General features: G+C 40.4%; 1 protein-coding gene across 1 annotated transcript in view; it reads left to right on the top strand.

Annotated features, from left to right (window-relative positions):
- tsc1b (TSC complex subunit 1b) overlaps positions 1–18,588 on the top strand; it is a 66,018-nt gene extending 47,430 nt beyond the window's left edge. Inside the window, exons 16-22 of the mRNA XM_062031692.1 lie at positions 3,625–3,791; positions 4,444–4,626; positions 5,586–5,696; positions 10,277–10,399; positions 10,479–10,681; positions 15,112–15,285; positions 17,520–18,588. Coding sequence (XP_061887676.1) covers positions 3,625–3,791; positions 4,444–4,626; positions 5,586–5,696; positions 10,277–10,399; positions 10,479–10,681; positions 15,112–15,285; positions 17,520–18,147 — 1,589 coding nt within the window. The 3' untranslated portion in view covers positions 18,148–18,588. The remainder of the gene's footprint in view (positions 1–3,624; positions 3,792–4,443; positions 4,627–5,585; positions 5,697–10,276; positions 10,400–10,478; positions 10,682–15,111; positions 15,286–17,519) is intronic.
- The last annotated feature ends 353 nt before the right edge of the window (positions 18,589–18,941 follow it).

Here is an 18,941-nt window from a genome sequence, read left to right as displayed (position 1 = left end):
TTACGGGCTACCTGGTGCCCGCGGGCACCGCGTTGGTGACCCCTGCATTAAGGTGTCAGTCGTGTATACTGTAGGCCATGGTGTGTTGCATAGTCAGGAAGTACCGTATTTTTCGGAGTATAAGTCGGACCGGCCGAAAATGCATAATAAAGAAGGGAAAAAAACATAAGTCGCACTGGAGTATAAGTCGCATTTTTTGGGGGAAATGTATTTGATAAAAGCCAACACCAAGAATAGACATTTGAAAGGCAATTTAAAATAAATAAAGAATAGTGAACAACAGGCTGAATAAGTGTACGTTATATGAGGCATAAATAACCAACTGAGAAGGTGCCTGGTATGTTAACGTAACATATTATGGTAAGTCATTCAAATAACTATAACATATAGAACATGCTATACGTTTACCAAACAATCTGTCACTCCTAATCGCTAAATCCCATGAAATCTTATACGTCTAGTCTCTTACGTGAATGAGCTAAATAATAATATTTGATATTTTACAGTAACGTGTTAATAATTTCACACATAAGTCGCTCCTGAGTATAAGTCGCACCCCCGGCCAAACTAGGAAAAAAAAATGCGACTTATAGTCCGAAAAATACGGAAGTCTTTGCCATTTAGCGGAATCTAGTCTTTTGTAGCGCCCTACATAGTGTTTATAGTACTGTAAGTATTGTACTTATTACTCACCAGCTGTTTGATTGTAATGTGCATCTTGGTTGTAATTTTCATTACCAAATTTCAAAGTGTTAAAATTGCCATGTAAAATCACATCTGCTGCTCAGTAGCATGTCTATGGCAAATCCAATCTAAATTAGCAGCAAGCAAGCACATTTTGAAAAGTGTAGCCATACTGCATGCTTGAGTGTTTTCTATCTGGCATACTTGCCTTGGTGGCATGGATAATTGCAACATTACCCTGAGGCAGTCTGACTGAGTCCGTTCCGTCTGCTTGAGGGCTTCTTGGCGAGTCTGCAAACGGATGTGACGTCACTTGCAACAAAGTATATGGCACCATTTCAATTGATGTGAACCGATGCCCAAGAAGGCCAATAACAAATGTCGCTTGACGTTATATTGACCTACGGATTATTGCCAATAAATTATATTATTGTGTTTTGAGACCAAATTAACCACTGATGTATTTGATAATACATAATTATAACGCAGGTATGCCCTTTTTAAATGCAATAAATGTGTATTTCTCGTATATTTTATCATCGTAATTGGAATGTAAACTTTTAAATCTCCAAGTCAAATAAAACAAACAAAAATTTGAATATAATGTACTTTGTCCGTTGGCAAAATTGTGCATTTGAATGAAAGTCATTAAGTTGGGAACTTTGATCCCTCCTGCTGTTTTCCTCGTGTTAAGAAGCGATAGTGCTAAATCATTTTTTCCACATGCTAAATCATTTTGTCCACATGTATTGGGACGGTGGAACAGTGGTTAACGTGCATGTGCCTCACAATACGAAGGTCCTGAGGGATCTTTCTGTGTGGGGTTTGCATGTTCTCCCCGCGACTGCGTGGGTTCCCTGCGGGTACTACGGCTTCCTCCCACCTCCAAAGACATGCACCTGGGGATAGGTGGATTGGCAACACTAAATTGGCCCTAGTGTGTGAATGTTGTCTGTCTATCTGTGTTGGTTCTGCGATGAGGTGGCGACTTGTCCTTCCGCCCGAATGCAGCTGAGATAGGCTCCAGCAACCCCAAAAGGGATAAGCGGTAGAAAAGTGGATGGATGGATGGATGGTATTTGTGGCGGGCCGCCACAAATTAGGGAATGTATGGAAAACGATGCTCTAGTATATTTAGCTATGTCTGATCATAGTCATACAGGGCTAGATATCTGGACCATTATTGTCTTGAATTGGCTGTCAAAAAAGTGCAGCAAAGCCTAAAGATCTATTCAATGTTGGTGCACGGTCTGGGACTCTGGGGGACCAAATCCTGTCATTCATTACAGTTAATAATAGAGATGTCCGATAATATCGGACTGCCGATAAATGCTTTAAAATGTAATAACGGGAATTATCGGTATCCGGTTCAAAAAGTAACATTTATGACTTTTCAAAACTCTGCTGTACGGAGTGGTACACGGACGTAGGGAGAAGTACAGAGCGCCAATAAACCTTAAATAGATAGATAGATAGATGGTACTTTATTGATTCCTTCAGGAGAGTTCCCTCAGGAAAATTTAAATTCCAGCAGCAGTGTACAAAATTGTAAAAAGTAAATAATGGGGGTATACAGGTAAATGGAGACAAAATAAAAAAATATTACAATAGAATAAAAATAAAAAGCAACGATGAGAATAAAAATATATAACCGTAAAATAAGAATATAACAAGAGAAACTAGGCAGTAGTGACCATGTTATGAAAAAGTATTTCACTGTTATTGTTTTGCATTCCCTGTCATCCTAGTACCCCCTCCTCCCCCCCAGAGAGGAGTTGTACAGTCTAATGGCGTGTGGGACAAAGGAGTTTTTGAGTCTATTAGTCCTGCACTTGGGATGAAGCAGTCTAGCACTGAACAGGCTCAAACTGCCTTTGCGTGCCGGCCCAGTCACGTAATATCTACGGCTTTTCACAGACACAAGTGGATGCAAAGCATACTTGGTCAACAGCCATACAGGTCACACTGAGGGTGGACGTATAAACAACTTTAACACTGTTACAAATATGTGCCACACCAAACAAGAATGACAAACGCATTTCGGGAGAACATCCGCACCGTAACGCAACAGAACAAATACCCAGAACCCCTTGCACCCCCCCCACACACACCTCAACCCCGCCCCCAAATCCTCGCCTACGTCAACCTCCTCATGCTCTCTCAGGGAGAGCATGTCCCAAATTCTAAGCTGCTGTAATAATAAATATGGCAGTGCCATGTTGGCATTTTTTTTCCATAACTTGAGTTGATTTATTTTGGAAAACCTTGTTACATTGTTTAATGCATCCAGCGGGGCATCACAACAAAATTAGGCATAATAATGTGTAGGGCTGCAACCAACTAATTTGATAATCGATTAATCTATTGATTATTACTTTGATTAATCGATTAATAATCGGATAAAAGAGACAAACTACATTTCTATCCTTTCCAGTATTTTATTGAAAAAAAACAGCATACTGGCACCATACCGGCAACATACTTATTTTGATTATTGTTTCTCAGCTGTTTGTAAATGTTGCAGTTTATAAATGAAAGATTTATAAAAAAAAAAAATTAAAAAAAAAGTAGCCTCTGCGCATGGCATAGATCCAAGGAATCGATGACTAAATTAATCGCCAACTATTTTTATAATCGATTTTTATCGATTTAATCGATTAGTTGTTGCAGCCCTAATAATGTGTTAATTCCATGACTGTATATATATCGGTATCGGTTGGTATTGGTAATTAAGAGTTGGACAATATCGGCAAAAAAGCCATTATCGGACATCTCTAGTTAATAACCAAAACCGCTCTACTCAGCTTTTCTGCATTGATTTTAATTTTTGGAATGATTTGTAACCTTTTTAACCTCACTTTGTCCTTTTACTCTTGTTAAACTTACATTATGATATGTTGGGTTCCTGACAACGTTTTTTTGTCATGGGGATCTCCTCAGGTTCGGCTCCGACTGACGAGCTCCAAACACTGCGCAGCCAGCTGCTCCTGTTGCACAACCAGTTGCTGTACGAGCGCTACAAGAGGGAGCAGCACGCCGTCCGCAACCGACGCCTCCTGCGACGCATCATCAACGCAACGGCACTGGAAGAGCAGAACAATGCAATGGCACGTTTTCTTTAGGACATACACTACCGTTCAAAAGTTTGGGGTCACATAGAAATGTCCTTATTTTTGAAGGAAAAGCACTGTACTTTTCAATGAAGATAACTTTAAACTAGTCTTAACTTTAAAGAAATACACTCTATACATTGCTAATGTGGTAAATGACTATTCTAGCTGCAAATGTCTGCTTTTTGGTGCAATATCTACATAGGTGTATAGAGGCCCATTTCCAGCAACTATCACTCCAGTGTTCTAATGGTACAATGTGTTTGCTCATTGGCTCAGAAGGCTAATTGATGATTAGAAAACCCTTGTGCAATCATGTTCACACATCTGAAAACAGTTTAGCTCGTTACAGAAGCTACAAAACTGACCTTCCTTTGAGCAGATTGAGTTTCTGGAGCATCACATTTGTGGGGTCAATTAAACGCTCAAAATGGCCAGAAAAAGAGAACTTTCATCTGAAACTTGACAGTCTATTCTTGTTCTTAGAAATGAAGGCTATTCCACAAAATAGTTTGGGTGACCCCAAACTTTTGAACGGTAGTGTACATGAATTGCTCAAAATCTTTGCTGATATTGACCCAAATGTTCGTTCATCAACGTCTTCATTATCATTTTTCTTTGTGTACCAATCTCCTATGCATCTGTGCAGAAGGACCAGCTGAACCTGCAGAGTGTGGACATCACGTCTCTGAGGGAGAGTCTCCAGGTGGAGCAGCAGCGGTACAGGCAGCTGTGGGACGACCGGGAGACGGTGGTGACCCGCCTGCACAGTCAAATCCGACAGTTGCAGCAGGGGCGAGACGACTACTACACCAAAAACCAAGAGCTCCAGGTACCTGATGTCAACTCATCTAAGAGCTTTTGGATTGTCTAATCCAGTGTTTTTCAACCACTGTGCCGCGGCACACTAGTGTGCCGTGAGATACAGTTTGGTGTGCCGTGGGAGATTATCTCATTTCACCTATTTGGGTTAAAAATATTTTTTGCAAACCAGTAATTATAATCTGCAAATTATGTGTTGTTGTTGAGTGTCGGTGTTGTCTAGAGCTCGGCAGAGTAACCGTGTAATACTCTTCCATATCAGCCGGTAGCTAATTGCTTTGTAGATGTCGGAAACAGCGGGAGGCAGTGTGCAGGTAAAAAGTTATCTAATGCTTAAACCAAAAATAAACAAAAGGTGAGTGCCCCTAAGAAAAGGCAGTGAAACTTAGGGAACGCTATGCAGAACGAAACTGGCTACAAAGTAAACAAAAACAGAATGCTGGACGACAGCAAAGACTTACTGTGGAGCAAAGACAGCGTCCACAATGTACATCCGAACATGACATGACTATCAACAATGTCCACACAAAGAAGGATAAAAACAACTGAAATATTCTTGATTGCTAAAACAAAGTAGATGCGGGAAATATCGCTCAAAGGAAGACATGAAACTGCTGCAGGAAAATACCAAAAAAAGAGAAAAAGACACCAAAATAGGAGCGCAAGACAAGAACTAAAACACTACACACAGGAGAACAGCAAAAAAGTCAAAATAAGTCACGGCGTGATGTGACAGGTGGTGACAGTACACCTACTTTGAGACAAGAGCTATAGTGATGCATGCTTGTTTATGCTTTAAAGTCATATCCAACAATTGCGACAACGACTTTTTACTGTCAACTGAGTTTCGTTTTTTTATGATTTCTGCTGGTGGTGTGCCTCCGCATTTTTTCAACGCAAAAAAATGTGCCTTGGCTCAAAAAAGGTTGAAAAACACTGGTCTAATCATCCTTCATCTTGTGCCCACAGAGCAAGTTAAACGAGTGTCAGAAAAGGATGGATGATTTGGAGGCGGAGCTTCAAGGGGCAAATAACCGAGTCTGTCACACTGGACACCTGCTCAAACAGATGACCATCAAGGTAATTGTGATGAAATAGTATTTTGTTGTAAGTTTGGGTTAGAACCCCCACAGCTCAGTTTCTATTGTTTATCTGAGCAATAGTTAAAGGCCTACTGAAAGCCACTACTACCGACCACGCAGTCTGATAGTTTATATATCAATGATGAAATCTTAACATTGCAACACATGCCAATACGGCCGGGTTAGATTAGTAAAGTGCAATTTTAAATTTCCCGTGAAATATTCTGCTGAAAACGTCTCGGTATGATGACGTTTGCGCGTGACGTCACGGATTGTGCGGACATATTGGGACAGCATTGTGGCCAGCTATTAAGTCGTCTGTTTTCATCGCAAAATTCCATAGTATTCTGGACATCTGTGTTGGTGAATCTTTTGCAATTTGTTTAATGAACAATGAAGACAGCAAAGAAGAAATCTGTAGGTGGGATCGGTGTATTAGCGGCTGGCTGCAGCAACACAACCAGGAGGACTTTGAGTTGGATAGCAGACGCGCTACCGTGAGTACGGAGCTTTGGCTTCCAAACATTTGATCGCTTGCCCGTACGTGCGTGCCGCTATGTGCATGTCACGTACGTAACTTTGGGGAGATATATGTGCTGTATGAACTTTACGGAGGTGAACGGTACTTTGGGCTGTGGGATTGAGTGTGTTGTGCGGGTGTTTGATTTGTATTGGTGGGTTATATGGACGGGAGGGGGGAGGTGTTTGTTATGCAGGATTCATTTGTGGCATATTAAATATAAGCCTGGTTGTGTTGTGGCTAATAGAGTATATATATGTCTTGTGTTTATTTACTGTTTTAGTCATTCCCAGCTGAATATCAGGTCCCACCCGCCTCTCACAGCATCTTCCCTATCTGAATCGCTTCCACTGCCCTCTAATCCTTCACTCTCACTTTCCTCATCCACAAATCTTTCATCCTCGCTCAAATTATGGGGTAATCGTCGCTTTCTCAGTCCGAATCGCTCACGCTGCTGGCGTCCATGATTGAAAACAATGTGCAGATGTGAGGAGCTCCACAACCTGTGACGTCACGCTACTTCCGGTACAGGCAAGGCTTTTTTTTTATCAGCGACCAAAAGTTGCGAACTTTATCGTCAATGTTCTCTACTAAATCCTTTCAGCAAAAATATGGCAATATCGCGAAATGATCAAGTATGACACATAGAATGGATCTGCTATCCCCGTTTAAATAAGAAAATGTCATTTCAGTAGGCCTTTAAGGAAGACATCCCAGGAAATAACCAAACAGTGTTGCCAACTTGGCTTTAGCATCTAGTACAGGCCCGGGCAATTATTTTGACTCGGGGGGCCAAATTTAAAGAAAAAATGTGTCTGGGGGCCGGTATATTTATCTACAGTCGTGGTCAAAAGTGTACATACACTTGTAAAGAACATAATGTCATGGCTGTCTTGAGTTTCCAATCATTTCTACAACTCTTATTTTTCTGTGATAGAGTGATTGGAGCACATTTTTGTTGGTAACTAAAGACATTCATGAAGTTTGCTTCTTTTATGAATTTATTATGGGTCTACTGAAAATGTGAGCAAATGTGCTGGGTCAAGAGTATACATACAGCAACGTTAATATTTGCTTACATGTCCCTTGTGCAGTCGGTCTTTAAAGTTTTGACGGCAGGTATGGCGCGAGATAACCTGACTCTCGCCAGATCCTTGTAGTTGGCTGAGCTCCACACAAGGATATGGGACTTCTCAATAGGAGATGTATTTCAGAAGGCGGGGCCTTGTAAAAAAATCGTTGTTTGTGATTGGATAAACCACTTGTCCATTATCTTGAATGACGTGCTACTTCAACCACTCACATGGAAATCAACCCATGACGCTGATGAGAGCCACACTGGGGAATCCAAAACAGAACAGCCAACATATTGGATAACGACGAGAGATGTCCGATAATGGCTTTTTTGCCGATATCCGATATTGTCCAACTCTTAATTACCGATTCCGATATCAACCGATATGGATATATACAGTCGTGGAATTAACACATTATTATGCCTAATTTTGTTGTGATGCCCCGCTGGATGCATTAAACAATGTAACAAGGTTTTCCAAAATAAATCAACTCAAGTTATGGAAAGAAATGCCAACATGGCACTGCCATATTTATTATTGAAGTCACAAAGTGCATTGTTTTTTTTAACATGCCTCAAAACAGCAGCTTGGAATTTGGGACATGTTCTCCCTGAGAGAGCATGAGGAGGTTGAGGTGGGCGGGGTTGGGGGTAGGGGGTAGCGGGGGGTGTATATTGTAGCGTCCCTGAAGAGTTAGTGCTGCAAGGGGTTCTGGGTATTTGTTCCGTTGTGTTACGGTGCGGATGTTCTCCCGAAATGTGTTTGTCATTCTTGTTTGGTGTGGGTTCACAGTGTGGCGCATATTTGTAACAGTGTTAAAGTTGTTTATACCGCAACCCTCAGTGTGACCTGTATGGCTGTTGACCAAGTATGCATGGCATTCACTTGTGTGTGTGAAAAGCCGTAGATATGATGTGACTGGGCCGGCACGCAAAGCCTTTAAGGTTTATTGGCGCTCTGTACTTCTCCCTACGTCCGTGTACCACTCCGTACAGCGGCGTTTTAAAAAGTCATACATTTTACTTTTTGAAACAGATACCGATAATTTCCGATATTACATTTTAAAGCATTTATCGGCCAATAATATCGGCAGTCCGATATTATCGGACATCTCTAATAACGACAGAGCGAAAAGTTAGAGAACTATTACTGAAACAACGCAGCAATGTCAGTAGACTATCGATGTCGCAAAACAGTTGCAATAGCAGACTCAATGTCAGCGCACGACTCCTCGCTGCAGACAGTCGCTTCGGCGCTACGTCACATCTAATGAAATCCCGCCCGGCGATCCCGATTGGTTCATAATTTTTTGCTATCTTGAAGGAGTTTGCAATGCCCTCGAGCCCAGATCCTTGTGTTGAGCTCAGCAAACTACAAGGATCTGGCGAGAGTCAGGTTAGGCGCGAGAGTCTGTTGAAATAAAGTGTTTCTCGCCTTCCTGTCGGTCATTTTTTCTTAATGATCTGACAGCAGCCAGCGTCATCTCACAAGACCCTCGGATGCCGTGAATGTCAATCAAGTAGGGGTGTAACGGTACGTGTATTTGTATTGAACCGTTTCGGTACGGGGGCTTCGGTTCGGTGCGGAGGTGTACCGAACGAGTTTCCACACGGACATATTAAGTAGCGTAACGCACGTTGTGTAAACAATGCACACTGAGGCACAACACACGGCATGCTAGCAGCTAACGGGCCAGGATAGACTGACCACACGTCTTCTTTTCACCGGACATGTCCTCTTTTGTGGAGCTGTCAGGGCGGAATTTCTTAAATACCTCAAATGTCCGGCATTTTGAGTTAGGGTTGCATGTATTTTCAATGTACGTTCAGGGTTAAGAAGGGGTTAAAAACAAAACAAATTGTGCGCGCAGCAGCATTGGTGAGGCAGGGACAGAGAGAGAGAGAGAGAGTTATGATAAACGCGCATGCGTCACCAGGCTCTGCTTTTTATCCATAGATTTATCACATTTAATTTTTTGTTATCTATAGCAGGGGTGTCAAAAGTGTGCCCCGGAGGCCATTTGCGGCCCACAGCTAATGTTTTAAAGGCCCACGGCACATTCTAAAAATACTATTAAGATAAACAAAAACATAACAAAAGTGAAATAAAAAATCTTAAAGGTTAAATGTTATTTAGAAAAAGTTGCAATGTTGACTAATGAAACAAAGCTGTTTTTTTTTCTTTTAAACAGTCATTGCTCAAAACATAATATTGAATCAAAATCAATGTTATTATGAATTATTGACCTATCCAAGGTTCCCATTACTTCACATAAAATATTCCACTAAGAAAAATATTTTTGGTGGAATATTTTGCAAATTTGGTAAATAAATAACCCAAAAATTTATATTTTGTTGTTTTCTTACTGTACCGAAAATGAACCGAACCATGACCTCTAAACCGAGGTACGTACCGAACCGATATTTTTGTGTACCGTTACACCCCTACAATCAAGTGACAAAAGTGACGTCTTGGTGAAGATTGATGATCGCTCATTTTTAGGCCTATTTTTTTTGACACACCCTCCGCCATCGACCGCTAGCTCGCGATTGGCATCATGGGCACCCCTGCTCTACACCATCAACTCTGAGCTCGCTATTTTCAATACTCAGATCTAACAAATAGACTGCACGGCTTCATGAGACTGGGGGAGGTCAGAAAGATACATGTACAATTCTGTTGTGAGTAGTTTTCAGACATATTCGCGAGGGTTTTCTTTAGCGTCTAACAGGGATAATAAGTATTTCCGTTCCTCTGGTGCAGGGGGAGTTTTACCTTTCAAATACAAAGTCATGGATTGCATTGGGATGCAGCCCTTCAGGCACTTCAATTGACTTGTAATATATAGCATGTATAGCCCAGTTGCACCAAGCAAAATAAGAAAAAAGAAGGCAGTCTCGTAATAAGCATCCTTATATATACTACACATGCCCAAATTTACAGCCTCATGACTACAACCTGCCATCTTTGTTTATCCTTCAGCTGAGCAACAGTGAATGCACCCAGCAGCAGATGAGCTTCCTCAACAAGCAGCTACTGCTCCTCGGGGAGGCACATAAGCTGTCCATGCAGGAGCTGCAGCACGTAGGCGGAGATAACACCAAGGTGCGGTGGCAGCGTGACTTTAAAGTAGATGAATTGCATGAGGAAACAATTCTGTGATGTCCTGTTCCGCCTCCTGCAGAAGCCCACCACCCAAGAGACCCAAATGCTGCAAGCCTCTTCCAGAAAAGAAATGGAGTCCCTGAGACAGAGCCTGCTGGTTCAGGGCCAGAAACTTGAGGCGGCACATCAGAGGGCCGCTGAACTGGAGACGCTCCTCTCCAAGAAGGAGCACCTCATCGCGGAACAGAAGAAGTTTCTGGAGGATGTAAAATGCCAAGCAAAGTAAGTGTCAGTCAATCGAAAATGCTAAAATTCCAGGACGTAGTGAGTTTGCAAACTGCTAAAATGATGCACAAAGCATACTACAATCTGCTACCCAGGAATATACAACAAAATGTAATTTAAAACATTTGTACGCACGTACAACACTTAAGACCTTCAGTTAGGGCTGGGCGATATATCGATATACTCGATATATTACGGGTTTGTCTCTGTGCGATATAGAAAATTACTATATCGTGATATTGGAGTATACGTTCTCACGCAGTTGCTTTTAGTATCAGGCATTACACTACAGGCTCTTCTCACTCTTCCTAGTCTCTCCTTCTCACAGAGACGTAAAACAAGCGCACCTTCTTACATACGTCACATACGTATACGCCCTCGCGGAGCAGAGAGGTAGCAGCATGGCTAAAGTTAGCTGTGGTGCGAGTGGTAATACGAGAGAAAGAAGGTGCGAATCTGGTAACAAATGAAGGAAGAATTAATTCCTAAGAAAAACAGCAGGGGGTCCATCGTCTGGCGGTGGTTTGGCTTCAAGCGGGAAGATGTCGAACAGACAACCGTAATTTGTCAAGTGTGGGGCAAAAGTGTTGCTATCAAAAGTAGCATTACTGCTAATATGTAGCATCATTTGAAAAGACACCCGCTTGAGAATGAAGAGTGCTTACTCCGCATGTCAACATCTCCGTTCGGTGCCACACCCACAAAATGCCGAAGCAACCATTTCCACATCAACACCGTATGGAAAAAAAGTCAACAACAGAAGGAGATAACGTCCGCAGGAACCTACCACATAGTGAAGGACATACACTATTTGATTTCCTATTATGCAGCTCATTTTTATTTGACACTTATTGAAATATCTTGTGTGACATCATGCACAAAAGTGCACTTTATTTGTTTTTAACTATTGTAGTGGCGTTCTGTACAAAAAGTGCACTTTAATTTAGTGTTGTTTTAATGTCATCTTAGTGACATGCACAAATGTGCACTCATAGCTTGTTTTAAATGTCTCTGACAATCTTGCACTTTCTGTTTTGGAAATGACATGAATGTTTGTGCCACTGCTTAATAACTGTTTAATAAATACACTTTTGCTAAATTGACTTAGTTGTAATTTTCCCTCTCTGCATGAAAGTTGGCATAAATTAATGCAGTATGAAGAAGAATGTTTTAATGTAGACACATAGAATCATCATACTGCTGTGATTATATGCATCAAGTGTTCATTCAAAGCTAAGGCAAAATATGGAGATATATATGGTGTATCGTGACATGGACTAAAAATATCGAGATATTAAAAAAAAGCCATACCGCCTAGCCCTACCTTCAGTATATCAGTATGTGGAATTCAATGATGGAATGGATTAAGCAATGGATTATCGATATGGCCTTTTATTAATATCTCCATATTTTTAGGCCATGTCACCATACACCATATATATCTGGATATTTTGCCTTAGCCTTGAATGAACACTTGATGCATATAGATAGATAGATAGATAGATAGATAGATAGTACTTTATTGATTCCTTCAGGAGAGTTCCCTCAGGAAAATTAAAATATAAAATATAATCACAGCAGTATGACGATTCTATGTGTCTACATTCAAACATTCTTCTGCATACTGCATTAATATATGCCACTTTTAAACTTTCATGCAGAGAGGGAAATCACAACTAAGTCAATTGAGCAAAAGTGTATTTATTAAACAGTTATTAAGCAGTGGCACAAACATTCATGTCATTTCCAAAACAGAAAGTGCAAGATTGTCAGAGGCATTTTTAAAACAAGCTATTAGTGCACTTTTGTGCATGATGTCACTAAGATGACATATCAAAACAACACTACCGTATTTTTCGGATTATAAATCGCAGTTTTTTTCATAGTTTGGCCGGGGGTGCGACTTATACTCTGGAGCGATTTATGTGTGAAATGATTAACACATTACCGTAAAATATCAAATAATATTATTTATCTCATTCACGTAAGAGACTAGACGTACCGATAGAAGAGGAAGCGGCGCATTATCTACCTTTGGAGTTGGCAGAGTTGTTTAGAAGCGACACAGAGGAAGAAGATTTCATGGGATTTAGCGATTAGGAGTGACAGATTGTTTGGTAAACGTATAGCATGTTCTATATGTTATAGTTATTTGAATGACTCTTACCATAATATGTTACGTTAACATACCAGGCACGGTCTCAGTTGGTTATTTATGCCTCATATAACGTACACTTATTCAGCCTGTTGTTCACTATTCTTTAGACATTTTAAATTGCCTTTCAAATGTCTATTCTTGGTGTTGGCTTTTATCAAATAAATGTCCCCAAAAAAATGCAACTTATACTCCAGTGCGACTTATATATGTTTTTTTCCTTCTTTATTATTAGGGATGTCCGATAATATCGGCCTGCCGATAATATCGGCCTGCCGATATTATCGGCCGATAAATGCGTTAAAATGTAATATCGGAAATTATCGGTATCGGTTTTTGTATTATCTGTATAGTTTTTTTTTTTTTTGTTTTGTTTTTTTTAAATTAAATCAACATAAAAATTAGTGCACCAACCCAAAAAACCTCCCTCCCCCCATTTCTTTCTGTTATCAATATTTTGGTTCCTACATTATATATCAATATATATCAATACAGTCTGCAAGGGATACAGTCCGTAAGCACACATGATTGTGCGTGCTGCTGGTCCACTAATAGTACTAACCTTTAACAGTTAATTTTACTCATTTTCATTCATTACTAGTTTCTATGTAACTGTTTTTATATTGTTTTACTTTCTTTTTTATTCAAGAAAATGTTTTTAATTTAGTTATCTTATCTTATTATTTTTTTTTAAAAGTACCGTATCTTCACCATACCTGGTTGTCCAAATTAGGCATAATAATGTGTTAATTCCACGACTGCATATATCGGTTGATATCGGTATCTGTTGATATCGGTATCGGTAATTAAAGAGTTGGACAATATCGGAATATCGGCAAAAAGCCATTATCGGACATCCCTATTTATTATGCATTTCCAGCCGGTGCGATTTATACTTCGGAGCGACTTATACTCCGAAAAATTCGGTAAATTAAAGTGCACTTTTTGTACAGAACGCCACTACAATAGTTTAAAACAAATAAAGTGCACTTTTGTGCATGATGTCACACAAGATATTTCAATAAGTGTCAAATAAAAATGAGCTGCATAATAGGAAATCAAATAGTGTATGTCCTTCACTATGTGGTAGGTTCCTGCGGACGTTATCTTCTTCTGTTGTTGACTAGTTTTTTCATACGATCTTGATGTGGAAATGGTTGCTTGGCCATTTTGTGGGTGTGGCACCGAACGGAGATGTTGACATGCAGAGTTTCAAGCACTCTTCATTCTCCAGCAGGTGACTTTTCAAGTCATGCTACAAATTAGCAGTGGTGCTACTTTTTGTAGCAACGCTTTTGCCGCATACTTGACATATTACTGTTGTCTGTTCGACATCTTCCCGCTTGAAGCCAAACCACCGGAAGACGATGGACCCTGTGCTGTTTTTCTTGGGAATTAATTCTTCCTTCATTTGTTACCAGATTTGCACCTTCTTTCTCTCGTATTACCACTCCGCTAGCACCACAGCTAACGTTACCATGCCGCTACCTGTCTGCTCGGCGAGGACGTATGACGTTGCACACGTGACAGTATGTGACGTATGTAAGAAGGTGCGCTTGTTTTATGTCTCTGTGAGAAGGAGAGACAAGAAAGAATGAGAAACGCCCGCAGCTAAAAGCAACTGCCTGAGAACGTATACTCCAATATCACGATATAGTCATTTTCTATATTGCACAGAGACAAACCTGCGATATAGAGTATATTCCATATATCCCGCAGCCCTACAATGTACTAATATGATCCACTTCAAGAAACTCTTCAAACTTAAAGTGTTTACAAAGTACAAAGAAGAAGAACCATGATAAACATTCTGAATGTGTTTAATCCATCCATTCATTTTCTAGATAATCTTATTTATCTCACCATATGAAATATTACTTTACTAATTATTATTTAGTTATTTTTAATCTTATGACTTATGGAGTATATTGTGAATAAATTGAAAACAGGAAGTGAACAAAAGTTTTAGCAACTGCTATATAAAGGAAAAGGGGTAGGATTAAATAAGCTCTGCTTCTTCCTACTCCTTTTCCAACATGTTAAATAGAGAAACTGGAAATTGTGATGCATCATGTTGTATGCATGCATGTTCCAAATAAACTCAAGACTATTTAAAGGCTTTAAGGATGTCCTCCACATGTCTCTGCAGAATTTAACTCTTTATTGGCTTTGTGTACATCTCTTGTTCCTATTGAACAATTCACATACTTCTTCTTACACGCTCTTTTTTTTTTCCCCCCCTTCTCGTCCACATTCCGGTTTCCCCCTCCAGGGTAGAACTTCAAGCCTCAGACAGCAGGTATCAGGCTCAGAGGAGAATAACTCAACTCCTCCAGACTGAACTCCTGCAGCTCTACAGCAAAGTAGAGACGGAGGCTCCAGCTAACCGGGCTTCTGTCTCACCACCAGGGGGCAGAGCTGAGCCGCACACAGCTACTGACTCCAGGTTTGTGGCGACGGGAATTATCAATCAATATTTATGTAATGTTTGTTATTGCAAATTTGTCACTGTATCTCAGCAATCTACATCTCAACAAGTAAGTATCGTTCAAGTATCATTATCACTGCAGGATGAGGAATAGCTAAACATGCTTCACTACACACCATAGAAGGATACAATAGCTCACCGGCATCCCAATGTAAACAAATGCCATGGGTGGATCTACACCTGACATCCACTGTAATGATACCAAGTACAGGAGCGTATCTAGTCGATACTACTATGATTATAACAATTTTTATTTTTTTTATAGTTTATAAACTCAGGAAATACGTCCCTGGACACATGAGAACTTAAGTTATGACCAATGTCTTATCCTGTAACTACTTGGTATCCGATCGATACCCAAATTTGTGGTATCATCCAAAACTAATGTAAAGTGTCCAAGCAACAGAAGAATAAGTGATTATTACATTTTAACAGAAGTGTAGATAGAACATGTTAAAACAGAAAATAAGCAGATATTAACAGTAAAAGATCAAGTAGATTAATAATACATTTTTACAGCTTGTCCTTTATAATGTGGACAAAATAATAGGTGTATAAATGACACAATATGTTACTGCATACGTCAGCAGACTAATTAGGAGTCTTTGTTTGTTTACTCACTACTAAAAGACAAGTTGTCTAGTATGTTCACTATTTTATTTAAGGACTAAATTGCAATAATAAACATATGTTTCATGTACCCTAAGATTTTTTGTTAAAAATAAAGACAATAATGCCATTTTTGTGGTTCCCTTTATTTAGAAAAGTATCGAAATACATTTTGGTACCGGTACCAAAATATTAGTATTGGGATTTGTCACATTTCATTCATTAGGTAAACCGCGACAAATGTGGTCATACAAATCCCCTTCCGACTGTACTTTGACAGACTTCTTTCCGAGTTCAGAATCAGATTTATTTGCTAAGTATGTTAAACACACAAGGAATTTGTGTGTTTTTAGGAGTCTTTGTTTGTTTACGTACTAGGGGTGTAACGGTACACAAAAATTTCGGTTAGGTACGTACCTCGGTTTAGAGGTCACGGTTCGGTTCATTTTCGGTACAGTAAGAAAACAACAAAATATACATTTTTGGGTTATTTATTTACCAAATTTGCAAAATCTTCCACCAAAAATATTTTTCTTAGTGGAATATTTGATGTGAAGTAATGGGAACCTTGGATAGGTCAATAATTCATAATAACATTGTTAGCAATGACAGTTTGAAAGAAAAAAAACATGTATGGTATGGGGGGGGGGTGTATATTGTAGCGACCTAGAAGAGTTAGTGCTGCAAGGGGTTCTGGGTATTTGTTCTGTTGTGTTTATGTTGTGTTACGGTGCAGATGTTCTCCCGAAATGTTTGTCATTCTTGTTTGGTGTGGGTTCACAGTGTGGCACATATTTGTAACAGTGTTAAAGTTGTTTATACGGTTAACCCTCAGTGTGACCTGTATGGCTGTTGACCAAGAATGCCTTGCATTCACTTGTGTGTGTGTGAAAAGCCGTAGATATTATGTGACTGGGCCGCCACGCAAAGGCAGTGCCTTTAAGGTTTATTGGCGCTCTGTACTTCTCCCTACGTCCGTGTACACAGCGGCGTTTTAAAAAGTCATACATTTTACTTTTTGATACCGATAATTTCCGATATCACATTCTAAAGCATTTATCGGCCGATATCGGACATCCCTAATTATTACATTTTAACAGAAGTGTAGATAGAACATGTTGAAAGAGAAAGTAAGCAGATATTAACAGTAAATGAACAAGTAGATTAATAATCAATTTTTACAGCTTGTCCTTTATAATGTGTACAAAATAATAGGTGTATAAATGACACAATATGTTACTGCATACGTCAGCAGACTAATTGGGAGCCTTTGTTTGTTTACTTACTACTAAAAGACAAGTTGTCTCGTATGTTCACTATTTTATTTAAGGACAAACTTGCAATAATAAACATATGTTTCATGTACCCTAATATTTTTTTGTTAAAATTAAGACAATAATGACATTTTTTGTAGTCCCCTTTAATTTATATTCCCAACAAAATCTTGAATGTAATTGTGGCGGGTCCCCATGAGTACATAAATGTATGAGAAACTGCACAAAATGTACATTACTGCACTTAAAAATCATGCAGTCTATTTTAAAAAATATTTTAATAGTATAAAATCCATATTTTTTGTGCAGGTTCCTGGTGCCTGACGGACCAAGTAAAAGTTGCACCAAGGAGGAGTCAGACGGTAGACCACCACATGACTCTCCCTGCGGCAACGGCAGCACTTTATTAGCAGGGCAACCAAAGGCCAGCAAATCTTCCAAGAGTTCTGTCAACGGCAGCCAAGAGCCGGACCCCTCCCCCCCCCTGTCCAACACCCACCTCGCACCTCTGCCCGCCTCTGACGCGCCACTCACCGTGGGCTCCTACCCCAGCGCCAAAAGCTTCCTGGGCATGAGGGCGCGCGAGCTTTTCCGCAACAAAAGCGAGAGCCAGTGTGACGAGGAGCAGCCGCAGGTGTCGCCGCCCTCCGTCGCCGGCCTCGCCCACGGCCTGAAGACCGAGCTGTGCACGGAGTCGCCCTGCCCCGTTTACGTCGCCCGCATCGGCCCGGCGCCCTCCCTTACTCCCACTCAAGCCCCGACTCCTGTCACCTTTAAGGATGCTTCTGAGCCCAGGCAGCGGGCCCCCAGTCAGGAAAGCCCCCGTAGGAAGGCCGGAGGAGGAGGAGGAGGCGGAGTCTCGGCGGGGGCGGGACGGCCCAGACAGCAGCAGCTAAAGATCATGGACTACAACGAAACTCATCACGAGCCCAGTTAGAGCCCAGGAGACTGAAGATTGAGAAGACAACTCTTTGAAAGTCAGTGTTATTTGTTCCATTTCTTGGAGTGGACAACAGGATTTCACTTTTTTTGTTTTTTTCCCCCCCCAGACAATTATGTCTGACAAGCGGTTAGGTCCAATTTTGTTCCGTTCATACCAAGCACTGCTTTTTTTTCCTTTTTTTTTTTTTTTGCTCCTGCACAATAATGGTGAGGGTTTATAGTGTCAAATGTGAAGTAAACACCGTACAGGTGTGGCCGCACCTTTATTTTGGTGACTATTTACATTGTAGATTGTCACATCAAAACTATGAATGGAGTTATGTACTTAACTGAAAGCATATTTTATATTCTAGTTTCTTCAAAATAGCCACACTCTTGGCGTTCTCCGGTTGAGCTTCGAGCACACCTGTGACGTGAAAACCATGTCAGGTGACTACCTCTTGAAGCTCATGGAGAGAATGCCAAGAGTGTGTGTAAACATGTGTATTTCTTCTCAAGTTTGGTAGTTTTTTTTTTTTAAAACACCGGTGCACTCTATAGTCCGGAAAATACTGTAACAAAAGTGTTATTAGTTAAAATTTGCACTTTTTTACAACCTGAAAATTCTTTTTTTTCGCGTTTGGGTGTTTTTTTCCTGTTTCTGGGCTCACTTCCTGTTTTGCGCTCTTATTTTGGTTCTACTTCCTGTTTTGTTTGCATTCTGTTGCAGTAGCTGTACTGTGCTACTAATCCTCCAAAGAGTTGAGCAGGTCTTCTTTCTCAGGTGGGAAGCGCTCAGAAATGGATTTA

Source organism: Entelurus aequoreus, linkage group LG21 (genome assembly GCF_033978785.1).
Source record: "Entelurus aequoreus isolate RoL-2023_Sb linkage group LG21, RoL_Eaeq_v1.1, whole genome shotgun sequence".
In the NCBI taxonomy this organism is placed as follows: domain Eukaryota; kingdom Metazoa; phylum Chordata; class Actinopteri; order Syngnathiformes; family Syngnathidae; genus Entelurus; species Entelurus aequoreus.
Note: the sequence above shows the minus strand (reverse complement) of the source record. Positions and strands in the feature narration are given on the sequence as shown.